Here is a 27,992-nt window from a genome sequence, read left to right on the forward strand (position 1 = left end):
AGGGTGGGCTCACCCAGACGGACAGCGAGCGGTCTTTGCTGCCGACGGCGCAGCAGCAGTATGGGCAGCTTGGCTTTGTGGAGCTGCCGTTCTTCTGCTTCTTCTTGAAGATTTTCGGATTGAATTTCTGAAGCCAAATGATAAAGGTGAATCAGTAACCAGTCGGGCATCAGGCAGGTGCCCTGCAGTGCCGGCCCCCAACCTTTCGGGCACCAGGGACCAGTCTGGCGGGAGACGGTCTTCTGCAGACCGGGTGGGGTGGCTTGTGCTCGTCTGAGAACCTGCAGGAGGCAGAGCGCAGGCGGGTGCAGGGGAAAGGGAGCGGCGGCTGTGAACACAGATGAAGCTCTGCTCACTCATGGCCGGCGTCCTAACCTGCCGGACAGTGGTCCTCGTGGGTGGGGGATGCCTGCCCTACACCAAATTTGAGACACACGTGGGTGGCCCAGCGGGGTCTTGTCCCAGAGGCAGGCAGATGGCCGGCTGTGGGGACACGGGAGAGCTGCAGCAGAAGTGTGGGCCCTGGGCCTGGCAGCTCGGAGGCCTTAGGGAGAGTGTCCCGTGGAAGCACCGGGCCAGCCACGTGGCGAGCCCTGCAAAGGAGCCGGTCCCGAGCTCTCAGGCTCTAATAAAACCCCACCTGAGGCCGGTGTTACCAACGCAGCTATTCTTACTTGTTTAAGACATATAGTTCAGGCCAAGATAGCTAATGTGTATCATCAAGCGTGGGAAGGACGAGCCCGTTCTGATGAACAGAGACCTGAGAGATCAGGGTTCTGGACAATCCCCTGCCCTGTCAGCCTCAGACGCCCTCTGCCTCCACTGCTCGGTGGCCCACAGCTGACCAGGTCAGGCTCACACGGGCTGCTCCACAGCCTGCCTCAGGCCTGGGAGGACGCTACCCAGGAGGTTGATCGCCACCACCAGGTGGGTCAGCTGACTCACAGCACAGCCCTGGAGCTACACCAGCTGCGGATGGGTCTCAGGGAGCCTGGGGAGTGGGTCACTTGTCAGGGCCACCAGCCTGAGTGCCCTCGGGCAGGCCCACACATGTGGAAGGGCCAGGCTGGGCCCACAGTAGTCCTGACCAAAGTCTGACTCTGGTGATATTCCTCATCACGTGCATCTGCCAATAAGATACACAGGATGTGTTCTGTAATTAGTTTAAACGAAAGAAGAACTGGAAGACAATGCGTGTTGGCCCTTGGAGGCCACCTCCTCAGTCCCATGGAGCCCGGGCCTGGGGAGCACGGCCTGGCCCAGGCTGTGGGGGTCCTGCTCGGTGGCACCGACAGCTGGCTGACCTGAGGCCCCGCGGACTCACCACGACGGTCACAGCTTTCCGATGCCCAACAAAGTCCATGTTGGTCTTCCAGCCCTCCCGCTCGATGATCTGGGCCGTGGGGCCGGAGTTATTCATGGCGTGGGCGGATACCAGGTAGTGCCCGTCAGGGGACCAGCTGAGCCGCAGCACGTGGGTCGTCCCTCCACACTGCAAGAAGCATCTGTGCTTGAAAGGAGCCCAAGGCCAAGTCCGTGACCAGAACCCGCCCCAGGACTCAGGCTGAGCGGTGCCGTGTGGCTCTGCTGCGGTCCTGCTGCCCCACTGCTCGGCACACAGGCTCTGAGGGGCTGGCCAGACCCTGTCCACTGCGACTCTGCACGTGCCCCAGGCTTCTGACCATGGACCCTCCTCCGCCAGCACCAGGGAGCCCACGGGGGTCTGCAGAGCATGTGCTGTGGCTGCCGCAGAGCCCTGCTGACCCTTGGGGGTCTGCCCGCGAGCCTGTCCTGGCACAGCAGTGGGGACAAGGGCCCAGCTGCTCTCCTGAGCCTCTCCCCCCTGCAGCCTGGAGATGCCGTCGCTCAAGGAGAGGTTGGCAAAGTCCACAAACCACCAAGGGCACAGCAGAGAGGCCCTGCTTCCCGACCCAGCCAGCCCTGACACCAGGTCTCCTGAAGGGGGAGGTGATGCTGCTAAAAGCAGCTGCTGAAGCTCGGGGTCAGCCCTGGGCAGCCCGAAGGCCAAGGGGGCTAGGACCCAGGCTGTGCAGGCATGGAGGAAGGCCCACAAGTCAGCTCGAATGCAGTGTGGAGACACCCCTGCACCAGGACGGCTGGACACAGGAGTGCGTACACCCAGGAGGTGCTGGGGAGATGTGTGTATACCCAGGAGGTGCTGAGGAGGCGTGCGTACACCCAGGAGGTGCTGAGGAGGCGTGCGTACACCCAGGAGGTGCTGAGGAGGCGTGCGTACACCCAGGAGGTGCTGAGGCGTGCGTACACCCAGGAGGTGCTGAGGAGGCGTGCGTACACCCAGGAGGTGCTGAGGAGGTGTGTGTACACCCAGGAGATGCTGAGGAGGTGTGTGTACACCCAGGAGGTGCTGAGGAGGTGTGTGTACACCCAGGAGGTGCTGAGGAGGTGTATGTACACACAGGAGGTGCTGAGGAGGCGTGCGTACACCCAGGAGGTGCTGAGGAGGTGTGCGTACACCCAGGAGGTGCTGAGGAGGTGTATGTACACCCAGGAGGTGCTGAGGAGGTGTATGTACACACAGGAGGTGCTGAGGAGGCGTGCGTACACCCAGGAGGTGCTGAGGAGGTGTGTGTACACCCAGGAGGTGCTGAGGAGGCGTGCGTACACCCAGGAGGTGCTGAGGAGGTGTGTGTACACCCAGGAGGTGCTGAGGAGGCGTGCGTACACCCAGGAGGTGCTGAGGAGGTGTGTGTACACATAGGAGGTGCTGAGGAAGCGTCTCCCGGACCACAGCAACCCCCAGCTCTGACCCCACGTGCACACAGAACTTGAATGAGAGAAGGGTAAGACAGCACGTGAGCCACTGTAGTCGCAGCTCTGGATGCTGTGCACGGGACAGCTAAGGGCCCGCAGAGGCTGCCTGCCCCCACGGTGGAGGCGGGCCTCCAGCCCCACCCGGGGGCAGCATGCTGCAGACGCTTCAGCGCTGAGCCACACAGGTCTCTCCACCGCGAAGGCAGACATTCAACAGCTCCCGAGAAGGGAACAGCCCTGACTCCGCAGCTCTGCCCTGCATCAGAGGCGGTGCGGGTGCGGGTGGACAGGGACTGCGGGCCCTCACCTCATCGAACGGCTTGGTGATGCTGGTCTCTAACTGCCAATCCAGTGTCCTCCACACCTTCAGGCTGCGGTCATCGGCTTGAGAGGCAATGTATTTACCAACAGGATCCCAGGTCAGGCCCTTCACCAGGCCAGAATGGCCTCTCAGTGTGGCTAGGATTTCTGGGGGCACAAATAAGAGGAGTTGAAAAGACATCACCAGGGGGAAACTCTTATCTAGAAACATGGGCAGTGGGCCAGCTGGCCAAGAAAGGGGGCTTCAGGAGCTGTCCGGGCCAGCTCCCCACCTGGGCCCGCGCAGAAGAGCCTGCAGTCTGCTCTCACCCGGGAGCTGCGCCCCAGCGCTGGTCTCCCTTCTGGACAGGAGCCCACCTGCCAGAGCCGCCCTGCACCGCGGGGTCCCTGTTCGTCCTCACTGAGGACAAGGGCACACGAGACGGGACCCGCCCCGACAGCAGGGACAGGAAGCACCTCGTGGGCTGCAAACGCAGTGCTGGCTGGGGCTCTGCTGTCAGGAGGGATTCCAGCCTGTCAGCAGGAAGATCGGCATTCTGCAGAGGGGGGACGTGCTTGCCTGCTCACGCCCAGGGGCGTCACAGAGACGCCGGGGGCAGAGGCCGAGCCTGGGGAGAAGGCACACCAGCTGGCCAGTTCCAGCACTGGGCATGCGCCTGCACGGGCACTCGGTTACTGCTTTCTTTAAAGTCAACTTTTAAACCTTAAACACAGCTGACAGAGGCCCGAGTTACGGGCAAGAGCCTGAGAGGCCAACTGAGGGGACCCAGCCCGCCCGCTGCAGCCACCACCAGGTGGAGCTGTGGCCAGACCGCCCAGGCAGAGGCAGCGCGGACCTGGGAACTTCACGGCGTTCCAGATGACCACGGTGTTGTCCACACTGCAGGAGGCCAGCCAGGCGTCATGGGGGGACCACGCGACGTCCATCACATCTGCAAGACAAGGGCGGGCGCTCAGTCTCCTACTGCGGCGTGGGCGCACACACACAGCTCCACCTGCCCGCCTGCCAGTCGGTCAGCGGCCCCAGGCTTCTCATGGCTGGGCAGACTTGATCCGAGGCCACCATCACTAGACTTTCCGAACCACCCTGAAGCACTTCCCACTCAGGTCCTGCAACTGGCCAGGAGATTTGGAGCGCCCACAGCCCCGCCCCGCCCCACCCCTCCTCAGATGAAGTGTGCAGGGCCCGCTGGAGCTGGGCGCCTGTGCCCTGCACCCGCGTGCGGCAGCCCCAGCAGAGCAGGCAAGACGGCTGAGTGCGCCCTGGTTCCTCCGAGCGCAGCGCCTGGCTGGGCATAGGGTGTGCGGAGGAAGGGCTGGGGGGCCAAGACAAAAAGAGCCGCCACTCAAGAGCCGTCGGGCCCTCTCCTCGAGGCCATGAGCTGCTCAGGGGTCTCTCGCTGCGTGCGCGGGCCAGGACCAGGCTCTGGCTTCTCACGCACACTGGGGCCCAGGGCACTCTGCACAGCCCGCGTGTGGGGCGCTTCTTCCAAACGGATGCACCCCTCTCCCAGCCCCAGCACAGTGTCCAATTCGAAACTCTTCTCAGCTTAGGGATGGCTCCCTTCTAACCCGCTGAGCCCATGTCTGTTTACTTGGCCACGGCAAGACTGCCTGTCGGAGCCTGAGGCGGCCTGCAGCCCCCCCCTGCTGCGTCCGTGTGCTGGGAGGAGGCTGCGGGGGTTCCAAGGCAAAGGCAGGGCTGCGCGGGGTGGGGGGGGCACAGGAGCCCCCTCTGGAGCCTGTTGGGGTGCTGGGGGCTCCACGCAGACCCCAGACCTCTGTGCTCCCAAGGCCTAGAGCAGAGGCCTGCTCAAGTCGGGCTCCAAAACGGAGGCGAGTTTCTTAGCAATTTCCTGACCTGAGGAAAACATAGACCCTAACCACGAACTCCATCAGTTTTCCTTCCTGTAGGAGGTTATTGTCATCAAGTCTGTTATTCTCCCCTGTGGTATTTTTTAAAATTATTACTTCTTTTATCACTTGTTAACTGTGAAAAAACGTTCGCTCTGCTGGCCGTCTGACGAGTGAACATTCCTTCTGTCTTCTGTGTCACACGCCCTCTCACGGCTGGAGCGCGTCAGGCTGTCCTCAGCGGAGCTCACGCGGCCTCCTCTGCCCGCCAGCCGCTGTGTGGCTGCTGACCCGTCCCCCATGGACAATGACACTTTCCTCCGGTTCCGGGGCCTTGAACTTACAGCCCTGTGTTCTCAGGAGCCTGCGGCCTCCTCGACATCTGTCACTCTGTGTGAGCTTCCCCCGCACCCCGACCTGCCCCACCAGATGCCCTCTGGAGCCACTGCCGAGTCTGCGGTCAATATCCACAAGGGACACAACCTCCCTGCACACCAGCTCCGAGCCCCTGCCTTCAGACCACGCACCTGAGGCGCTCCCCGCCCCTGCTGTCGCACTCACCAACGCCCCAGCATCATTTCATCCCGGCGATTCCCAGAGAATGACTTTTCTAACGTCCGTCAAGTCCTCCACCTACACCAACAACCTCGGCCGCTGTCCCCACGGCCACGCCCAGGAGCCCTCCCTGGTCTCACTCCCACTGCTGCCCCTGACTCTCCGACAGCTCTTTCAGCCATGACAGCCTGGCCCGTCCACCACAAGGGCCCGGCCCCGGTCCACCTGGAGGGCCCCTATCCACCTGGAGGGCCCGGCGCCCACCCCTGCCTGTGACGTCTCTTGCCCTGTCTCTGCAGGAGACCGGCCAGGCTCCATCCAGCTCCAAGCCCAGGACTCTCCTAAGCCCCGCCAGCTGGGCCTGAGCCTGACCGCACCCGCAGAAACCACGCCTGCCGGCCCACAGCTTCCACATGTTGCCCTGTGGCGGCCTGAACCCTGGTGCCCAGGCAGCTGTGGGCGGGGGTGGGGGCTCTCCGCTGATGCTCTCAGCATCTTCACTGCCCCCTCCTGCTGCTCAGCTGCGCCCTGGGCTCCAGCCCTGCCTGTTACCCACTGTGACCAGCTCGCAGGCCCGCCCCCACCCGCCACCTCCGCTCCGCTTCCCGGATCTGCCCGACCACCTGCCCCGAGTTCGCCGTGATGACCCCTGAAGCCCAACAGGCCCTCACCAAGGCCGCCACGGGTGCCCCAGTGTGGCTGCAGCCCCCGCCCCACAGCCCAGGCTCCTGAGTTGCTCTGCCTGGCTCAGCTAGTGCCCGGCCCAAGCCCACGGCCACACCCCGGGCTCCTGCTCCACGGGCGCCCCTGCCTGGTTGGGACACATGCTTGTCCCCTCCCCGCCCTCCGCGCTCTGCTCTGAAACTACCTTCTTAGACTTTCCTTAGTAATCTGAGTAAAACTGCACGGATCTTTTTATCACTGGATACTCCAATTGCTACTTTGGCTACTGCTAAGCTAGAAAAAGCCAAAAGTTTTCTTATATGAGGCCAATTTAGTAACTTATTTTTATTAGTCTGAAGTGCTTTTCAATGCTTTCTAAGAGCTTCGTTCCTCACATTGTCTCAATTTTGTATTATTCTCCAGTTTGTGTGCTTCCTTTTTCTTTTTTCTTTTTTTTGGTACACAACGCAGCTTGAGATGACTGGATGGCATCACCGACTTGATGGACATGAGCTTGAGTGAACTCTGCAAGTTGCTGATAGACAGGGAGGCCTGGCGTGCTGCAGTCCATGGGGCTGCAGAGTCGGACCCGACTGAGCGACTGAACTGACACGGCTGGTGGGTCTTTGTCCCCCGACCAGAGACAGAGCTCGGCGCCCGGCAGGGAGAGCGCTGTGTCCTCCCCACTGGACCGCCAGGGCACCCCCTGTGCACCTTCTGATTCTGTTTAACTGTACAAATTCCACAGGAGCGCCGTGGTGACAACACCCACGTCTGTCTCCTCTCTGTACCAATGGGGCAAGGCTCAACTGTGACCTGTGTTTGCCCTTGCTCCCAAAGACCCAGGGGAAACCTTATCGCATTAAGGGAACAGTCATCTATGGCCATTAAGGAAAAAAAAAGGATTTTTATTAGGAATTGATGCCAAATAACCTAATATTCATTTCAGAACGCCCTAGGACAACCCCGGCTTCTCTTACCTAACTTTCTAGTATGTTAACATATGTGAACAGAGCACCACAACACAAACTTCTTCTGTTATAAGTCATACTTAATTAAAATGAATCACTGCTTTCAAATGTTATTAAATTCACAACTATTCTGGTATTTCTGATTTTTCCAGCTTTGTTCATATTTGTTAGAAATGCAGGATTGTAGCTTCCTTTGAAGAGTAAATATTTCTAAGTTTCAGAAAAATTCTTAATAGTCAGAAACCACGCCTTGACAGATAATGTGGGCTCAGGAGTCATTTTCTGAAGGTGACTCCCAGTCCTTGCCATGGTTACCATTTGCTCAGGTTTTCTTAACCCTGTGGTATCAACTGTGGAAACTAGACCTTTCTAGCAAACCCTATTTCTTCTTTTGTATTTAGCTTGACACTACACATCACACTATACTCTGACGATTTCCACCGAGGTTAAATGTTCTCCTAGACCTTTCACTTCTAGTTTTATCAAGGTGTTTCTCCCCATCCTGGTTAAACACGCCCAGTACATGGTTTTCACACGTTGCTGTTCAAGATCCAATGCTTGCTACCCATCTATTTCTGCTTTTCTTCTTTTTCTTAAATGGTTTTACTCACACCTGCTGCCGGAGGGGGCAGGTGCCCCCACTGAAGGTGGGCAGCCCTGCCTGCCTGTGAGGAGCCCTGGGGAGTGGGCTCAGACCCAGTCTCAGGTGTGGGTCCATGGAAGTCCTCTCTGAGCCCCCACCTGGGTAACCTCACGGGCAGCTTCCCGGGTTCCAGAGAAGCCCAACGAGGTGGTTAGTTACACAGCTGACTCCGTCAGGGTGACCCAGCGGCCCTCCCTCAGCCCCCACTCACCCTTCCAGCATCGTCTGCAGCGTGCCCCCCTGCCCCCACCAGCTGCAGGCTCCCCCCCACCGCTGGTTTTGCGAGCACCCACGAGGGGCCCGCTCCTCCCTGCTCTGCCCTAGGAAGCTCCCTGGTCTGTCTCCTCTCAATGCACACAGGCCTGGCTGTTTCCGCCTGAGTCCGAGTCTGCCTCCTGTCACGCAGTGCTGCTGGAGGGTCCCTCTCAGGCCCCAGGGCTGTAAGGGCCCCCATCAGCAGAGCCACAAGCCCTCCAGGACCGGCCCTGCACACGCAGCCGGCACCCTAAGAGCTGCCCTGCAGATGCAGCAGGTGAGATGCGGCCAGCTCACTGCTGGCCCCCAGCCCCCTGGCTAGACTGCAGGCTCTCGGAGGAAGACTGAACTGCACTGACTCTGGGGTCCCTGGCCTCTGACCGAGTGCTGTCCACCTCGGTACAGACCTGAAAAGTGCCCACTGAAAACACTCTAAACACACTCAAAGTCAAGGAAGAAGCTATCCAGTGGGCCCCCATGTGTGGGTTTCTGTGGAATAAAGAAAGTGCGCTTACGGACTTAGCGATCCACTGATGAGGCAGTGACTCAGTTCCCAGGATAAACAGCGGGACGAGGGGAGTTCTACATTAAAGATATAAACACACAGCCCATGAGGGCAGGAGTGGGGACACTGACGCCGCTGGAGGCAGGCGGGGGGGTTGGGGCGGCCAGACGCAGGGCTGCGCTGAGGCCCCGCGGTCCACGGGGCTGCTTGGTGCCCCCCCCCGGGCAGCCCACTCACCGCCTGAGTGACTCCGCAGGATGGAGACGCATCGCCACTGCTCCACGTTGGCAAGCTTGCCACTGGAGCCGAACACGGTGCTGGGCCCGATGTACCTGTGCGAGAGAGGAGTCAGCGGGGGCCGGGCCGGCGCCACGGAGACAGACAGACAGACAGCGGCCGGCTGCACAGCGGGGGCTGGGCGGGCGAGGCCGCATCTTTGCACAGGTGGACGCTCACAGCCCGACCGAGCTTGGCAATGTGTGCACGAGACAGAAAGGCGTGACCGCCACAGGCCCGGATGTCACCCAGAGTGAGCGCCCTGACGGCACCTACGCCGGAGCACAGCCCGGGACGCGTGGAGACACGCAGACACAGCCTGTGGCTGCCTTTAAGTGGTGGGGCTGGGACTCCTCTCAGTTTCCCAAACTGGGTACCACAGGTGTCATTCTACGTCAGCTAAAGCCACAGAATCCCTGAGGCCTTCCTGCAGGCCCGTGAACTCCCTGCTGGGACGCTGGGGCTGGGACAGCGCTGGGGTGGTCCCCGGGCCCCGCAGGCGCAACCCGCTAACACCCTCCGTCCGGAAGAACCCATGCAGGCTACAGGCAGGCTCTCCCAGCACAGCCCCAGAGACACTCTGGCTGAGCTGGAGACATCTGGTCCCTAGCCTGCCTGGCCCAGAGGCCCAGGACCAACCTGGGAGACCCCAGGAGACAGCGCACTGTGGGTGCAGTGCAGGCACTCGGGGTGGGCGGGGCTGTGGAGTCCCGGGCGAGAGGGAGCAGGTGAACGCCAAGGAGGGCGGGCTCTGGACCCCACCGCAGGACCCCGTGTGTGGGGAGGCCTCACTCGAAGGACAAACCAGAGAGGCTACCAGTGCCAGCCCTGGGGGCACTGAGTAGGTCTGCAGGCACGTACATGGCTGCCCCTCTCCACGTGTACTTCCTGCCACCCCTGACGCTGGAGCTCTAGGGACCTCAGTGCCAGGGTGGGATAAAGACCAGCAAAGAAGCTTCCAGATACAAGACGAAGAAAAGAAAACGATGCTTACGTAGCCCGCTTCCACACCATAATCAGTTTGTCGTCTCCCCCGGAAGCTAAGTACATCCCACCGTTTGACCACCGCACACAGTTCACACACGCTGGGGAGAGAAACAGAGTGGTCACACGTCCACAGGGCCAGGCAGCAGGTGCAGCTCTCGAAGGCCACTCTGTTGGGGCAGGAGGGCGCACAGGGCGCCGACCGCCTACACAAGCGCACCCCCAGAGCAGGGTCCGCGGGGGCCTTATCTCTGGGAGGTCAGTGCCGAGCACACGGTCCGGGAACTGGGAACTCAGACCCCTCACGTCAGCAGGGGTGCAGACTGCCGAGACGTGTCTCTGACCAGGGACGACCCTCCACAGGAGAGTTTGTGAGAAAAGGCCGAGACGCCCTCTCCAGAGCATCCGGGGAAGCGGCTTGGCAGAGCATCAAACTGGCTTCAAGCCACCTACCAGCTCTTTCCCAACCGCAGGCAGACCGCCCTGCACACGCCAACTAAGCGGGCAGAGATCCCGGCTCTGCTGGTCGGAGCCCCCGGAGCCCCATGACACAGGACGGTGTCCAGGCTGTGGCCCTCTTGTGGACGCGGGAGGGGCGCAGTGCACATGGGGGCGTCACTCAGAGTGGAGGGTCTCCAGGGCAGCTGGGTGGGCCCCAGAGCCAGGTACGGCCCCTGGGTACTCCAGGGCGGGGAAGTACGGCGCTCCCGCGGGAGAGGACGCCGCAACCCCACTGGGGAGCCCCGAGGGCCTGGCGGAGCCCCCGAGGGCCACGGCGGCCGTCCCGGCGTCTGCTTAGCTGTCTTGTGGGCACCCTTCCCCGGAACCCTACTGCCTCCAGGCCACTGGTCCCAAAGCCCCGTGGAATCAGGCAGGAATGACTCGTGAGCAGGAAATCACCGGAGGTACCTGCAGACTGTCCAAAGGTGGTTCTGTGGGCGGGCCGGGTCTTCTGATGAATAACTCACCCAGGTGTGCAGCCAACATCTGCGCGTCAGACAGCAGGCCACGGGAGCTAGCGCCGCACGGCCTTATCTCTCTGATCATAAACACACGTGCTAACCTTGGGCACTGTGCCAACACGCAAAGCCTGCAAAGGGCCACCCTGTAATACCTAAGTGATTGTCCATCTGGCAAAGCATCTTGGGGACATTCTCATCCTTCTCGTCATCCTCCTGGAGGACTGGAGACATATTCCAGATTACAACCTTCCCAGAATCCTGTCCTGGAACGGAGGAGCAGAAACAACTTGATGAGTCTGGAGCGGGCACAGAACGCCACGCCCCACCCTCGTCCGGCAGAGTCAGGCCGACCGGTCGAATGAACAGAAACAAGCGCTGCTGGGCTTGGGGGCCGCGGGCTCTGCTCTTGCCTCCAACACGGGCCCACCAGGGGCCCAGGGGGTCCTCATGCCCACCCAGGACCCAGACCCCCATCTGGGACACAAGCGGCTGTGCAGGCCATCCCACACCTGCCCTCCCATCAGGGCTGCCCCCACCGAGCTGACCGGACGCTTTGAGAACCGAGCCCAAAACGTGCCCTCGACAGGGAAGAGGTCCGTGACCTCCCTGCCTACCCTGTGCCATCAGTGCTGGGGGGAGACCGCCTGGCAGCGGGCACTCTGCTGGCACACACACCTGGGCATCTTGGGAGGGACTCCACTGCTGGGAACTCCCAAAAGGGCCCAAAGGGGCCCCTCACTAACTCTCTAGTACAGAAGTGAAAACCAGTAAGGGCCTGGGCATGGACATGTCAAAATCTCCACACAGCGCCCCTGAGACGGCCTCCCGGCCAGGATGTAAGGACACTTGCTCATTAGCCCCAGACCTCAGGGTGCCAGCCCGGTGGGCAGGCGTGCCCCCACGGACGAGGACGGAGCCCCAGACCCAGGGACAGCGGAGCTCTCCTGAGTCGAGAGATGCTCAGTGACGGTGGGCTGAAGCCCGCGCCCAGCCCCCTCCGGCTCTGTCGTGGGACCACCAGCCTCCCCGCGGAAGTCAGGGTGCAGGCTGCCTTCAACAGGAGCCCATTCAACAAGGGTCAGAACAGAAACCTGCTGCCAAAACACTTAGAGCACGCGCTGAGCCCCAGGTTTGGCCATGACCCACCATGGGCGCACTGCAGAGCGGGGGGGCAGGCGAGGGTGAGCACAGCACCCCGCTGTTCCCCAGAACCTACCTTGCCCTCCAGTTGCAAACTTGGTCCCATCTGGGTGAATATCAACTGAAAAAATTGGTTTGCCTAGAAACAGAGAAAGGAAACACATAGTTACAATCTGACACATGCAAAATACCAGTTATTTAAGTACTAACCCTAATCACTGCTCTGAGGCAAAAAACAGGCGGCCAACAAATGGTGCGAGTTAGCAACAGTGCAAGCTGCCCCACAGCCTCCTGGGCACGGAGCAGCCCGCAACCCACCAGCGGGATGTCGTCCTGTGCCCGCGGTCTGGGCCTGCAGACTCCACACCCAGGTCACCATCAGGTGGGCACGTCTGGGAGGCTGACAGCCCAGGTCATAGAGGTAGCTGGGCCGGCCCCGGTCCCAGGGGCGGCAGCAATGGGCACCACCCCTTCATCGTGAACCCCACCCCGGACGGCTGGGCCCATTGGCGTCACGGAGTCGTCTCCGCCAGTACGGCCCCACAGTGCGATCAATCAGATGGCAGCCCCCGTGGGGAAGCCCAGGCCCCACCGGGGCCGCGAGGCTGGAGCCAGTCTGCGCCCGTGGGCGTCTCCCAGCTCTTGGCCTCCTTCAGCCCTGGGCCTGGCCCAGGGACACACGAGTGGCCTGACGGCGAGCTGGACGTTAGCGGTCACTGACACAGACGTGGGGTGGTCGCCAGGGGTCTCTCAGCTGAGGATGCTCTGTCTCCATCACCCCAGAGGGGCGCGGTGGACGCGGGCATGCGGGTCAGACTCTGGTGTCACATGACAGCAAGCAGGGACCAAGTGGCAGTGTGGCCCCCCGCAGCGCCATCTCCCAGAGGGCACAGCCACGGTGAAGCCAAGCGCAAGCTTCCATGAGGCCGGGGAAGGCCCCTGCCTGGTCATGACGCGGTGGCGGGGAGCAGCAGGGCACAGACGCCAAACGCTCCTGCTCTGCGTTCTGGAGGCAGCAGTCATTCGAGCTCCGAGCCGCAGCTCTGCTGTGACAGGTGAGCTCTGCCCGGCAGCCGTGGGCCCGTCCCGAGCACGGGCAGTACGTTCAGAGCCGGGTGCCAGGGCGGCTGTCAGTCCTGAACCAGCAGCAGCCACCCATGTGCAGCAGCTGCCAGAACCCATCCGGGGCACAGACCTGCACGGGCCCCCGCCACCCCCAGGAGAGAACAGACGCTGTCCCCAGCAGCCCCGGGAAGGCAGGCGTGGGCAGTGCGGGGGACGCGCCACCCTTCCCCGCAAGTGGAGGGGCTGCAGGGAAGCCGCTGAGAAGGCGGTTTCCTGCCATCTGCACTGCGGGGAAGAGAAAGGACGCGCAGGGACAAGATAACCCAAGAAGCCTGCTCCTTCGTGTTCTGCATAAGCCAACTCGCCTGGGCAGCTGCCATCAGAGCGAATGAAGCCCCAGCTGAGCTGGCACTGGTTTTAAGTGGCAGCAGTGAGGAGCACCCACGTCCCTGGCTGGAGCCCAGCACACTCACCTGCCAACACACCCACCCCGAGCACCCGCAGCCCGGGCCGGGCACAGCACAGCCCAGGGGGGCAGGGATAGTGCGGACACCGAGCCTGGCCCTGCTGTGAGCCTTGCTGTGGAGCCCGGGGCTTCCTGCAGAAACCACAGCTGCCCTGAGCCCCTAAGGTGGAGGGTCAGCCAGAAGATGGGGCGCCAACTAGGAGTGCAGAGCCTGGGGCAGGCTGCCACCCTGGGGCAGGAGCAGTAGCGGTTCCCACGGAAAAGGAACTGTTGAGCTGGAGGACTTGGGGATGGCAAAAATGGGGGTGGACCCAGGCCTGGAATGGACCCTTGGCCCTACCCCTAACCAGCTGCAGCGCCTCGAGGAAGATGCTTCACCTTTCTGTGCGGTTCCCTCCTCTACCAGACAGCCGGCCGGAACCCTAACCTACAGACGGCCGGCTAGCACCACCGGGGACAGATGAAGACTCCGAGTCACAGGCCTCTGAGGCCCACACCTCAGGCCGGAGTCTCTCAGAGCAGGGTGCACCCGTGCTCAGCAAGGCTGGAACCCACCTCCACCGCAGGGACGCACCTCGGGTCAGAGGACACACGGAAGGACCGCTGAGGGGCTCTGGCGGTGGCTGCAGTTTGAGAACCTGCCGTGGGACCACAGAGATGCGCTCCCAATGGCCACCAGAGCCCATCCCTCTACAGAGACGGCGACGCAAGTGAGCGGCAGCCCAGCCCATCCTCAGGCTCTGCTCCCAGATGGCCCTGACCCTAGGCCCCCGGAGCACCCCGCTCCCGTGCCCTGTCTGGGGGCGCAGATCCGCGGGCCACAGCACTCGGCTCCCTCCTGGGCAGGAAGAGAGTTAGCTACCGAAGCTGGTTCTGACCGGGGCACTCAGACAGAACCCTCCTCCCAGGCCTCAGGAGGCCCCCAGTCCTGACCTTCACCTAACACCACCTACAAAAACCAACCTGAGACAGATCAAAGGCCCAGATGTTGAACATAGCATTATAAAAACCCTTAGAAGAAAACAGAGAGAGGAAAAAGCTTCATGACACTGGATTGGGCAACAATTTGTTACAATATGACAGCAAAGGCATGGGCATTAAAAGAAAAAATGGACAACCTGGATTTCTTGAACTTTCACCCATCAAAGGATACTATCAACAGAGTAAAAAGGCAACCACAGAATGTGAGAAAATACTAGTAACGTCAGACGTCCAGAACATACTGAGAACTGATCAAAAAACCCTCCAAAACTTGATTCAAAATGGGCCGAGGGGAACCTCCCTGGTGGTCCAGTAAGAATCCACCTTGCAATGCAGGGGGCATGGGTTCGATCCCTGTTCCAGGAACTAAGATCCCACGTGCCACAGGGCAGGGCAACTAAGCACTCACACCGCAACAAAGATCCAGAGTGCAGCAGCTGAGGCCTGAAATCCCAGCCAAAAACAGACAAACATCAGCAAATGAGATCACAGAAACCACTAAAAAATGGGCAAAGAACTCAAACAGATATTCTCCAAGGACAGCCACCATAAAAAGAAAAGGAAGAAAAGCAAAGACCAGGGCTGGTGGGGAGGAGGTGGAGAAACAAACCTCGAGGGTTGGCGGGAACGAAAACTGGTGCAGCCCCCACGGCAGCTCTCAGGAGAGTAAAAACGGAGTTACCCGCACTGGGCTGTGCGTAGTCGCTCAGTCGTGTCCGACTCTTTGCGACCCCATGGACTGCAGCCCGCCAGGCTCCTCTGTCCATGAGGATTCTCAGGTAAGAATACTGGAGCAGGTTGCCAAGCCCTCCTCCAGGGGATCTTCCTGACCCAGGCATCGAACCCAGGTCTCCCGCACTGCAGGCAGATTCTTTACCATCTGAGTCACAAGGGAAGCCCAGAACTACCTGGGATCCAGCAATTCCACTTCTAGGTTTATGCCCCAAAGAACTGAAAGCAGGGTCTGGAGGAGGTATTTGTACCCCATGTTCACAGCAGCTTCATCCACAAGAGCCAAGAGGGGGACGCAGCCCCAGGGCCCAGCAGTGAATGACGGAGGAGGAAACATGGTACATCTGCAGAGTGGAGCATCGTTCAGCAATAAAAAGCAAGGAAATCCTGATACAGGCATGACATGGAAGAACCGTGGAGACATACTGTTAATTCACATCAGCCAATCACAAAAGCACAGATACTGTATGATTTCACTTGTATAAAGGTCTGAGAGGTGTCAAATTCAGAGAGAGACAAAGCAGAATGGCGGTGCCAAGGGATGGGGCAGCTTCAGTTTTGCAAGATGAAAAGGCGTGGGGATTGGCTGCCCCACAACGTGAACACACAGGACACGACTAAATAACACATGTAGAAGATGGTTAACAAAATAAAGTTTACGTTCATTTTCTCACCACTTGAACAAACACTAACCAACACTGAACCAGACCACATGAGGATGCACACAAACGGGTGGGTGGGGGAGGGAGCTGGGCGCGCTTGTGCAGGTGCTGGAACCACGCGGCTGTTCCCACTGTGGACACACAGGCGAACCCACCCAGGCGGAACCTCAGCGAGCAAGAGACATGTACACAGACCCTCGCAGCCTGTTTTCTAAAACCACATGCCCATCTGTGAGATAAAAACGAGTGTCAAACACCTGTGGCTACTTTCAGTATGCGGACACGCTTCTCGTGCAGGTGACAAGTGTGCACGTCCATCCCACAGCCTGCACTCTCTCTGCAGAGGCCCGGCTGCCCACCCCCCAGGCCACCCGGCCCACAGGGCCCAGCGCCCCCCTCTCGCGCCCACCAGCTCTACCCTCACAGGTTCCCCCCACCCCCTAGCACCAGTCTGCTTTCCCAGGAACTGGTGTAGACTCTGCCCAGCAGGATGTGGACTGTGAGGGCTGGGTCCCTCGTCTGCCTCCTCAGGGTCTCCCCAGGCCCCGCAGTGCACAGCAGGCCCCCCAAACACCGGCAGTCGCGAAAGGCTGGGCAGAGGCCCCGCGTTCTGACATACCTGCTGGGACGGCAGGTCCTCCTGGCTGAGAGGGACTCATGCAGCGACCCCGCTGGGGAGCAGAGTGCAGCTGAGGGGCCTCTGGGACCCCCAGCACTTCAACAACAACCTCTGGGTCCTAAGTCAGCGCCGCCGCTGGACACCTTAGGTGTCAGCTGCCCGAGACGTTCAAAACAGCGCACAGGAAGGAAGCTGGAGAATCACATCATACAACCGTTGCTGGGCTGGTTTTGGTTTTGGCTTTTTTGCGCCATGAACCAGAGGTGAAGACAGTGCAGGTGTATCATTTACAGACCGTTGTCCCTTCTAAATTTCTAAAGCATCATCCCTTCTACCCAAATCCATTAGAAAGACAAGAGCACCCAAGTACAATATTCCCATAGAGGGGAAAATCTATTTAACCACCTTAAAAAAAAAAGATCACACTATAGTTAATAATATGGTATTGTGTATGTAAAACCTGCTAAGAGAGTAAATCTTGGAAGTTCTCATCAAGAAAAAGTAATCCTGTAACTACATGAGGTGACAGATGTTAACTATACTTATTGCAATCATCATTTTTGCAATATGTACAAATTTTGAACCATTATGTTGTACACCTGAAACAAATCAATGTTTTGGGTCAATTTAAAAAAAAAAGAACAAAACCCCTACAATATTATAAGTGGAAAATGCCTGGTGACACTTTGGCTGTCTGAAGGGAGGCTACAATGTAAACACTGGGTTTGCTGTGAGGCTGACCTGTGGCTAAGGTCTTAAACGGTCCAGGCACCTTTATGATGTAGTCTACGCGCTAAATAAAGCCTGTGTGTTTTTCTTTCGGCCGTCCTACTCAGCATGAGGGGTCTAGTTCCCCAACAAGGGCTGAACCCTGGGCCCCGCACTGCGAGCGTGGAGTCTTAGGACCCTCAGGGAGGTCCCAAAGCTGTGCGTGCATTTAAAAGCACCAAGTCACCCACTTATCTTTTCCGGATGGTCTGAAAGACCACGTTCAAAAGTTTTAACAACGCGCTCTCGTTTTTGCATTTTCTAACTTACTAAAAAAAATGGGTTTTACTTTCCTGAGAAATACTATTTTACATTTTTCAGACAAGTGCAAAATCACCGAGCGCTCTGCTCTCCAGACCACGCCCCATCAACACCCCCTGCAGCCCAACTTGGTGGTGGACGCAGCCAGGCTCAGAAGCCACCCTCCTGCTGTGCAACGGCAGCTCCAGGCAGAGCCGGCGCTTCGACAAGGCGCCCGGCTGCTCCTCCACAGCTTCCCTGACCCCGGGGTCGCGTTCACTCCCAACTCACGCCCCATATTTCACCTGGCGACTCTCTGGGGAGGTTAAAACGTCCCGTATCTCCAGTGGTGAACAGATTACAGAGCCTGCTTGCTTGACAAAACTCACCATGTGGGAAGCTTGGTGTCTGTGCAGTTCACTATGTAACTTACACTTCAGAACCAGCATATATGTGTGTGTATGTATGAATGCCACACCCACACCCACGTCCACACCCACACCCATGTGCATGCTCAATGCACCGGCGCCACCCTGGCTGCCTCCTGTGTGGCTCATGGCCACAGCCTCTGCCCAGGTCCCTCAGCTCCCACACATGGCCTAGGCCCGCGGCCCGGCTGAGTCACGAGGCCGCGCCAGGCGACTCCTGCACCCACGGGAAGCCGGCCATGCCCCTCCCCAGGCCCACCCCGCAGGCGCACTCTGGCTGCCTTCCGCCGGAACGCCTGCCCTCCGCTGGAACGCTCTAACCGCAGAGGGCCACCTTCCCAACTAGGGGTGGACTGCTGGCGGCCTGGGGGGAGTGCAGAGGCCTGAGCGCCTTGCCCAGGGGGGGACAAGTCTGAGGCCCCGCAGACGCAGCCCCAGGCCCTCAGCCCGCAGGAGGCGGCCAGGCCTTCTGGCCCCTCTTCTCACACGAGGTGCCAATGAGCCCCAAGCAGACCCCCCTACTCCTCCTGGCGGGAATGGCACCGCCTGCTGCCTGACAGGGCGGCGCTCCTGTCCTGCTCCTACAGGAGAGGCAGGCACGCGGCAGATGCTCGGAGGGCAGGTGGGCGGCCGGGGTCTGCGCCAGGCCCAAGGCCTGCTACATTTCCAGGCACGCTGCTCACCTCAGCAGGACGGTAACATGTGCTTGCATTAATGCTTATCCCCAGGGCTCATCCAGACCCAGGTTTCAGGAGCGGCACAGCCCGACAGTTCATGGGCAGACCCCTGCAGAAACAGAGGCACCTCACACCTCTGGGGAAGAGGAGGGGTCGAGGCAGACAGGCCCTGAGACAGGTGCCAAGGCTGCAGGCCCTTCCTGGCTGAGTGACTGCAATTCTATTCATAAGGTGAAAGCAGCTTTCTAAGCACTCTATAAATTAAAAGAAGTATCTGAAAACACCTTACTTCCTGGCCTCCATCTCTATTTTTTTCTCAGCGTATTAACATAATCCACTGAGCGTCTCAAATCTAGTCACCTGCCTCTACCTGGCTCACCTCCACTCCAACCTCCTGCCTCCACCGTGTCTCGCACCCAGGCCTAGGAAACTGCCTCCCTGTAACACCCAGCCTCCCCAGGAAGGCCCAGGCACCCCTCAATGCCCCAGGAGGAGCCCACTCTTCCAGGGAGGTGCCCCGGGCTCCAGCCCACAGCCCAGCTGCTGAGGCCCACACAGTCCCCACGCAGACATGCTCGCCCGCTTGAGGCCTCCCCGGGGCCTTCACTCCAGACACTCTCCAGCAGCAGCACGTCCTCCGCCCCCCCCCGCCCCCCCAAGGGCCAGACTCAGGCCTACGGCACGCGTACCCCAACTCCGCCTCCTCCCTGGAGGCTGTCCGCCTTGCCCTCTGGACAGCGGTCTGCTCCCCTCGCGTGCCTGGCACACACACACCTCTGACCCCACAGGACTTCTCTGCAGGCGGGTTCAGCGTTGAGGGCATAAACCCCAAGTGCACCGTGCGGAGCAGAATCCCACCCAGCTGCTTCCGAGCCCTCTGCAGTCGTGTTCTGGTTACTTTTCAAAATCCACCTGCTGTTTCCAGGTGTGAGCTGGTGTGAGTGTGTGAAGAGCGTACAATTCCTGAGCCTTCACAGGTGAGCTGGGGGCAGGAGAGGCAGGTGTTACCTGCTTCACTCAGCAGACCAGGTAAGAGATGTCAAGAGCCTTCTGGAACGCACGTCTGGCAAGCAGCAGAGCCTCAAGAGGAGGACCACCTGACTCCAAACCAAAACGCAAACCCCTTGTCCTCAAGCAGCTCACAGCTGAGCGGGACTGGTGAGCAAGTCCCCAGCAGCACCACCAAGAGACACGCTCACCCAGAGTGACCCCTGAGCACGGGCGTCGGCCAGCTAACTGCTGCGGGCTGACCTTGGCGAGGCCACAGCGCACCCCTACCCACCAGCTCCTGGAGCTCCATCCCCGCCAGCAGCGGAAACCCAGAACGTCCCCAGACACCAGCCTGTTGTACTAGTCTGATCCAGGCCAACGGCACAGGTTACGGAACGACCACAGTGGTCACGAAACGTCACCACCTCCCGGCCTGCCTTCAGAGCAGCCGTGCGGGCCTTTCCGCACCCAGGCAGCTGTGGTACCATCCTCCTTCCCTGCATCTCCCCTTCAAGCTGACATTCTTAAATGGTGGTAAAAAAGGCCTTAAATCCTTTGCGGGATGAGAAGGGGTCGCAGACAGGAGAAAAACACACACCACAAGGCAACAGGACGACTGACAAACTACCCTGTTGTTGAAAATTTGCCAGACACCTTTTTATAACACTGCCATCAAAGTGTGAGCCAGAAACCAAAGCAGGATGCAGTTCTTTCAGTCCTGCCCATTCTGGTTGGAATGGGCTTCACTCAAGAGCTGTGCATGAACTCCACAAGAGGACAAAGGCTCAGGGAGGGGAAGAACCATGAATCTCCAGTGAAGTTTTCTCAACATACAGACTATATTTTCCTACAATCAAAACGTAACTGCTCTCACTTTCGAACAAACATACAGTGATAACCTAACTAGAGGCAAACCTTATCTTGGCCAGGCCTAGAATAAAATACTTCAGTCACCAGATGCTAAGAGCCAACTCACTGGAAAAGACCCTGATGCTGGGAAAGACTGAAGGCAGGAGGACAAGGGGATGACAGTGGACGAGAAGGTTGCATGGCATCACAACTCAATGTTCGTGAGTTTGGGCAAGCTCTGGGAGATGGTGAAGGACAGGGAAGCCTGGCGTGCTGTAGTCCATGGGGTCACAGAGAGTCGGACATGACTGAGAGACTGCAAAACAACAAAGGAATACTGTTTCCAAGAACACAGAATAAACCACGTGCATGCACGTGTGTGAACAGTCTCTTGTATGTAACCTCTACATACATGACAAACCTCACGAACTCCAGTAACACGCCTTAGCTGAAGACAGCCTTCCAAGTCTGGGCACAGGATCAAACGGCAGGGATGGATCTCACCAAGGTCCAGAAGGTGGAGTCAAAAGCCCAAGAATTCAGTTAGTAAATGATGCAGTCTTGAAGCCGATCTGACATTTCTGTGACACGGCTTCCAGACTCAGCTCGCCCTCTTAGCACAGTGGCTCCTGCCTGGGGGCTCTGACCCGGCCAACAGGGAGCACCAGCTACGTCTGGAGGCCGGCTCTGTCGTCACGACTGGATGGTGTCTGCGTGTCACTGCGTGAAGGGGCTACTGGCACCGGAGGGCAGAAGCCAGGGGTGCCACTAACACCTTACAACACACAGGCTGGTCTCCACGCAATCACGTGCCCCAAGGTGTCAGCAGTGCTGAGATGGAGAAACCCTCCCCTAGAGGCAAGGCCTCAGCACTCGTTCCGGAAAAGAAGACGGGAGAGCACACCTGCCCTCGACAGACAAGTGCCCACTCACCCCATCCAACGGATCTGCCCCCACGGAAAATGCAGGGCTCTCTGCTCCTTCCCTCTTTGGGCTCTGAGACCCCAGAAGTATGTTCAAACTGCATAATCAGTGAGGAAATGGAGTGCAGAGTCAGGAAACCAGAAAGCACAGTGACGTGCTCTCCAAAGCACCTCGATCTCTTTGGTTTGTTAAACTGAAGTAAGGGTGGCTTTGCTGGCCACCACCCACCACTGGGGTTCCTAGCAGCTCCCGCCATTCATCAGTCTTTACAGGACAGCGCAGGCGTGGTCCAGACCATCAGTCAGCCTGCGCTTCAGAAGAGCCGTCATTTACAAACAACGGTCCGTCTGAACACTCCATGAGACTGGGGCTGATTTCAGGAGACTTTAAAAGAAAGGAGATTTGACAAAGAACAGGTCTAAAAGAGTCTCAATTTCTTTAATCATTATCTCCTAGGTTTCTAATGCACTTCAGACTCTGGGTAGCCCTCTATCTTCCTCCCCAAGCAAACACCCCAATCGCACCACGAAGCAGGCAGGGCAGACACCGTGAAGCTCCCTGTCCTCAAGGCCAGTGGAGAGGCCACAGGAAGGAGCCCCGGCCCACAGTCCGGCCCACCCCGCCCAGCTCAGACTCTTTCCCATCTGCGCCTAAATGACCGCTTAAGCATCCCGACCTGCTTGTGCTTATGCAGCGTAAAACTCATGTCCTACAAAAGAGTTCATCACGAGGGGAGAAATTATACAGCGGGAGGGAGACAGGAGGGGGGGCGTACCACACACACAACCTGATCGAGCAGTGTGTCAAAGTGAAAATTCTTTCAGGCTTCACTTGCACAGCAACTAACTTTTCCTTTCCTGACTCACATGCACGATTTATAATTACTGAACATCTGCCCAGTTCTGCTGGGGGAGACCTCACCCTACACCTCAGGAAATCCGCTTGGAGAGAAAAGCAGGAAAAATGAAACCAGAGTTCACCGCTTTTGCTTTCACGCACTGTCAGCTGAGTTTGTCAGCTACGGCCCCCCTCAGCTCTCACCTGCTCAGCCAGCGACATCAGACCCTCTGTACAGAAGGCACAGCTGAGTGTGGCAGGGGATGCGGAGTGAGCCAGGCCGTCCCCGCGCTGGGGACACACAGGCACCCACCCTGAGGCTGGAAAGGGTCTAGTGGAGTAACTCAGGAGCAAAGGGGGACCTCACCCGGACCCTGGGTAATGACAAGAGGCGTGATACCCTGCAAGAAAATGGAAAGGGAGTGCACTTCCAAGCCAAAGAACAGACTGGTGTTCAGCTCAGCTGCCGCAGAAGAAAGCATTCTAAGATCCAAGTTCAGAACTAAAAAACTAGTACCTGCCCGACAAGCTCTAAAAGAACACTGCAGCTCCCTCTAGGCGCCCGGCTGAGTAGAAATGAGGAACAGGACAGAACCAGGGTGACTGACTATCTATCTGCACACAGACAGCCGGCGGCGGCGGCGGGGACCCTGGGCTGGAGAGTAGGCCCCCCCGCACTGCCCGTGGAGGGTGGCAGCTGGCTCCGCTCCCGTCCCCAGGGAGCCAAGGCCAAATCCTGCAGCAGGTGTGCGCTCCAGGTAGAACTAGGCCAGCCCTGCCAGTCGCTGCACGCGTCTCTGCACCAGTCTCTTCTCACCCAGGGCACTGACCAGTCCGCTCTGGGTGCGCCGTGGGGCCCCGGCGGGCGCTCTCCGAGCACAGACCTGCGCCCCGCGGGCCCCACCCGAGGGGCCCTGACGCTCTAACTCGGTGCGAACGAGGTCCCGCGGGCTAGGGGGCCTCAGCCCGGAGTCACGGGGCTCCACTCGGAGACACAGTCAGCGGATCCAGCCTCGGGTACAGCAGGACATGCCCCTTCCACATACACGCCGCCAGCGAAGGGCCACCGCGCCCAGCCGTCACACGCTGGCCCGGGCCGACCTGCGCCCGGGGTCGCCTCCGCCGCTGGGCTGCGACCGACGGCTCCGCGCACGTGCGGGGGCGCGAGCACGTGCGGCGTCCGGTGCCCCAGAGTGAGGACTGAGTCCGCGCCCGCCGTCCCGCGACCCGGGCGCCCCGCGCCGGGGCGAGGTGGGAAGACCAGCCCGCGGCTTCCTCCGCGCCCCAGACCCCGGCCCGGCCCGGGGCTCGCGGCCCCCGCGCGCACTCACCATTGTGGTTGACCCAGGTCGGCTTCAGGAGCTTCATTGTTCGGCCGCCGCCGCCGGGCTGAGGCGAGAGCCGCGTCTCTCAGCGCGCCCGGGCCATGGAGCCGCCGCCGCCGCCCGCCCTCCGGCCGCCGCCCGCCCCGCGCCCTCAGCGCCGCCGCGCCATCGCCGGCCCGCGCCCCCCGCCGCGGCCGCCACAGCCGCCCCCAGCGCTCGGCCGCCGCCGCCGCTGCCACAGCCGCATCCCCCGCGCCGCTCCTCCTCCGGCGGCTCCCGGGCAACGCCGGAAGTCACGGCGCGCACCTGCCAAACGGCCCCGGCGGGAAACCGCTCCCCGCGTGCTCGGGCCGCGCGGCTCCGGGGCCGGCAGGGTGGGCGGCGCCGCTTTGGGTCCGCCCCGGGCGGCGGGGACGAGGGTTGGCCGGAGGGGGGCGCGCGCGCGGGCGGGCGGCACCTGGGGCGGGGGGCGGCCGCTGACCCGGCGGTGCCCGGCGGGCTAACTGGCGGGCTCCCGCCGCCCCCGGCGCGCTCTCACTGAGCACCCGCGCGCGAGGGCCACGTGCGGCGCCGAGGCCCGGCCCCGACGCCGGCGGACGACCGCGGCGTTTACCGCACGCCCGGCTCGCCGGAGGCCCGAGGGCTCTCGGCCTCCCGGGCGCCGCCGGCCTCACCGCGCAGGGCGCTGCCCTCGCGGGGCGCAGGCCGGGCGGCCCGTGGGCGGCCCCCGCGGGAAGGAGGCCCCCGAGCGGCGCGAGGTGCGAGGCGCCCGCCGCGGGGCGGGGCCGCGTTGGGGGCGGGGCCAGGCGCGGCGGCGGCGGCAGCCGGAACGCCCGGCCGCGAGGCTGCGCGGCGGCCGGACCGGAGAACGGCGCACCGCGTGGGTCGGACGGCCGAGGGCGCGCGCCCGGAAGCGGCAGCCGGCGACCCGGGGGCATGGCGGCCGCGGCGCTGGGGGCGGCTTGGCGCGCGCTGCGCCCCGCGAGCGGGTGAGGGCGGAGAGTGGGCGCGGGAGAGCGCGGGGCGCGGGTTGAGAGGCAGTCACCCGGGTCCCGAGCGACCTCACGGGGACGCGGACGGTGACGCGCGGCCGGTCTCTTCCAGGCTCCTGGGGGCGCGGCCTACACAGACGAGGGACGCACGGCGGCGGGCCTCCCTGCTGTCCTTCTGGGGCCTCGTGCCCATGAGGTAACCCGGCCGCCGGCCCGGCCTGGGGGGATCGCGCCCGGAGAGCGAGGGTGCGCGACGTTCGGTTTCTGTCTAACCAGGTCAAAAATTAAATGCAAAATGGTTTGAAGAAAAGTTAATTCGTTTTGAAGGGATTCGTAAGTAAAAAAGATTTAAAGAGCACAGATAGTGTCTGTGTTTCTTACTCCCTGGAGAGGTGGGGGGAGGCCGGAGGGTCCTTGTTTCCACCTGGGCCCCTGGACACCTTGTACGGGCGTGATGAGCCTCAGTCTTGATGCCAGAGGATTCGATTGTTCTTAATAGTAACTTATTGGCACAGTGATGTGTCAGGGTAAGCCAGACTTGGTGCTGGAGGATGAGGAAATTTGTTAACATGTCAAACGGTATAAACAGGAACTTCCTAGTCATTTTTATCATACTGTCTCTTTTAGTGTTACTCATGTTTATAAATCACACATGTATTTAAAATGTGAGTAACAAGTTTTTAATGGATAAATAGCAAGGTTTAACTATAGCACAGGGAATTAGATTCAGTATTCTCAGATAATGTGATGGAAAAGAATGGGAAAAAAGATGTATGTATGCATAAAAGAATCACTTTGCAGTACAGCAGAAATTAACACAACAGTGTTAAACAACTGTACTCAGCTTAAAAATTACATAAAAAATACGAGGGATGAGCATGTAATTAATCAGTTTGGTATTTTCATATTTCAGTTTATCTCAAGGCTTACCTGAACCCTTGCACTAGAAATGAGCACTTCTCTTTAATTTATGCCCCGACACCCCCTGGAATTTTTCCACCCCTTCCTGGGTTGACCATGCCCGCCCAGTTCTTCTGAGGACCCTCACTGGAGGCTGTCCCAGGAGGCCGGCGCACACGGTTCTTCCCTAGTGCAGAGCACACACAGTTCCAGTGTGTGGGCACGTCCCCTAGCGCCATGTCCCTGCCCACTCACGAGACCACGGAGGAAGACATTTAGTGTCCGCTTTGTGCTTTAGAGCAGAGCCTCTGCGGAAGAAGAAGAAGGTGGACCCCAAGAAAGACCAGGCGGCGAAGGAGCGCTTAAAAAAGAGGATCCGGCGACTGGAGAAGGCGACACAGGAGCTGATTCCCATTGAGGATTTTATCACCCCGGTCAAGTTCTTGAATCAAGCGAGGTGAGGGCCTCTGGGTTTGAGGTATTGGGGCAAAACAGTTCTGTTACCTTCAGGAAGTGCTGTCACGGGAGCTTCACACCTATCTTGGGCAGGGTCATAGACCGGGGGTGGCCTGGCCCCATGCTAAGTCTTCTCCTGGAGGAAGCACCGGGCGCTGCTCCTGAACTGCCAGGTGTGGGTGTGAAACTCTGGGCAGGGGTTGAGCGGGTTCGAATGTGGAGCACAGCCCCCCGTCCCTCCCAATGGCAGGAAACCTTCAGCCCCCTGCTCCGGAACACACAGGCCCAAAGCCGGTGTTTGTGGAGTGGGGTGGCCGGGATCGCTGCCTCGTCAGAGCCCGTTCATACAGCAGTGCCACGCTGTGTCAGGGGGACCTCGCCGTCTGGGGTCTGCAGGGCTGATAACAGGCTGTTGACTCCCTGGGGTATTGGTGTCTGTTTTCACGCTGCCATTTGACTTTTCTCCAAAGCCGGCTTTCACCACGGCCTGCTGGGGCATCGCTGTTTCTTGTCTCCACGTAAAGCGACCGGTGTGGGTTCCCTTGTTGCCACATCCACCGTCCCGCCCCTTGGTTTGTCCCTGTGTTCCACGCGCATCCCCCGAGGGGACACTCGGGTCCCTGCAGTCGGTTGGCGAGGCCTGTGCCTCCAGGTCACGCCCTTCGCTCTGCGTGTTCCCAGGCAGCGGCCGCCAGTGGAGCTCCCCTTTGAGGAGAGTGAGCGGAGAGCCCTGCTGCTCAAGAAGTGGTCGCTGTACAAGCAGCGTGAGCATGAGCTGGAGAGGGCCGCCATCGCGTCCCTGCTGGAGGCCCAGCAGGAAGCTCTGCAGGAGCTGGAGCTCACGGCCCCGGAGCTCCACGCCGAGGCCATCAAGCGGGACCCCAGCCTGTTTCCTTTCGAGAGGCACGGGCCAGACTACACGCCGCCCATCGCCAACTACCAGCCCCCGGAAGGCAGGTACCAGGACGTCACCAAGGTGTACACACAGGTGGAGCTCAAGAGGTAGGGCTGCGGGTGGCCGCCCTCAGTCACACCGCCCGGCAGAGCCCACCCCACAGGGCTCCGGCCTGCTGCTGACTGGTCAGGCCTGCTGTGAATAAACATCGAACCCCGTGTCTTTGTCCTGTTAGTTAACCCGCCAGGGGTGAGGGGGCTGCCCTTGCTTGCCTCGCCTGGGGATAGGAAGGCCCCTAGGCTAACTGCTGCCCTCCAGTGACCAGGAAGGGGCAGAACCCACTGGCAAGAGGCAGTGACCACAGGAGTGGAGGTGAAGGACATGCACCCCAAGGGGAGGCAGGGCCAGCTCTGGTTTTAAGCTGGGGTGCCAGAGGAGTGCCAAGCAGAGTGTCAAGGACAGGGACCCACTGGTGAGGCGGTGTGTCCTCCAGGATGGCTGACACCTAACCTGGCTGAGGCCACCCAGTGTGGGGCGGTGGTGGGGGTGGTGTGTGAGTAAGGTTGGCACCGGAACAGATACCACAGACCAAGGGGCTGAAACGGCGGACATTTATTTCTCAGTTCTGGGGCTGGACGTCCCAGGTCCAGGTGTGGGCAGGGCTGGTGCCTTCCGAGGCTGCTCTCCTTGGCATGCAGATGGCCATCGTCTTCTTGTGTCCCTGCTTGGTCGTTCCGTGTCCTAATTTCTCATAAGGATGCCGGTCATTGCATTAGGGCCTGCCCACGCAACCCTGGGCTTCCCCTCTGGCCCAGGTGGTAAAGAATCCACCTGCAATGTGGGAGACCTGGGTTCGATCCCTGGGTTGGGAAGATCCTCTGGAGAAGGGAACAGCTACCCACTTCTATTCTGGCTTGGAGAATTCCATTGGCTGCATGGTCTATGGGGTCGCAAAGAGTCAGGTACGACTGGGTGACTCACTCAAGCGATCCCATTTCCCCTTAATCACCCCTTTAAAGACCAGATACAATCATGCTCAGCAGCAGGGATTGGGGCTTTCCCTGGTCGCTCAGTGGGAAAGAACTGGCCTGCAATGCAGGAGTCACAGGAGATGCAGTTTTGATCCCTGGGTCAGGAAGATCCCCTGGAGGAGAGCATGGCAACCCACTCCAGCACTCTTACCTGGAGAATCCCATAGACAGAGGAGCCTGGCGGGCTGCAGTCCTTGGGGTCACAAACAGTGAGCCACGACTGAAGTGACTCA

At 60.0% G+C, this 27,992-nt stretch overlaps 2 protein-coding genes across 6 annotated transcripts in view; one reads left to right on the forward strand and one right to left on the reverse strand.

Moving 5' to 3' along the window:
* Positions 1-24,070, reverse strand: part of HIRA (histone cell cycle regulator) — a 47,314-nt gene extending 23,244 nt beyond the window's left edge. Inside the window, exons 1-9 of one of the 5 annotated variants that reach the window (XM_070475769.1) lie at positions 23,492-24,070; positions 11,999-12,061; positions 10,935-11,045; positions 9,831-9,921; positions 8,798-8,892; positions 3,951-4,046; positions 3,101-3,261; positions 1,325-1,492; positions 14-127 (exon numbers count right to left, since the gene is read on the reverse strand). In XM_070475769.1, coding sequence (XP_070331870.1) covers positions 14-127; positions 1,325-1,492; positions 3,101-3,261; positions 3,951-4,046; positions 8,798-8,892; positions 9,831-9,921; positions 10,935-11,045; positions 11,999-12,061; positions 23,492-23,528 — 936 coding nt within the window. In that variant the 5' untranslated portion in view covers positions 23,529-24,070. Of the gene's footprint in view, positions 1-13; positions 128-1,324; positions 1,493-3,100; positions 3,262-3,950; positions 4,047-8,570; positions 8,638-8,797; positions 8,893-9,830; positions 9,922-10,729; positions 11,046-11,998; positions 12,062-16,447; positions 16,503-23,491 lie in introns of those variants that run through there. The other 4 variants (XM_070475768.1, XM_070475771.1, XM_070475770.1 and 1 more) reach the window with 4 other exon arrangements.
* Positions 24,071-24,333: 263 nt separating this feature from the next.
* MRPL40 (mitochondrial ribosomal protein L40) lies at positions 24,334-26,946 on the forward strand. Its single transcript, XM_070475773.1, has 4 exons — positions 24,334-24,474; positions 24,590-24,673; positions 25,676-25,834; positions 26,515-26,946. Exons 1-4 carry the CDS (start codon positions 24,422-24,424, stop codon positions 26,837-26,839), a joined length of 621 nt encoding a protein of 206 aa, XP_070331874.1. The 5' UTR covers positions 24,334-24,421; the 3' UTR covers positions 26,840-26,946.
* The last annotated feature ends 1,046 nt before the right edge of the window (positions 26,947-27,992 follow it).

The sequence above is a fragment of the Odocoileus virginianus genome, chromosome 12, assembly GCF_023699985.2.
Source record: "Odocoileus virginianus isolate 20LAN1187 ecotype Illinois chromosome 12, Ovbor_1.2, whole genome shotgun sequence".
Classification (NCBI taxonomy): domain Eukaryota; kingdom Metazoa; phylum Chordata; class Mammalia; order Artiodactyla; family Cervidae; genus Odocoileus; species Odocoileus virginianus.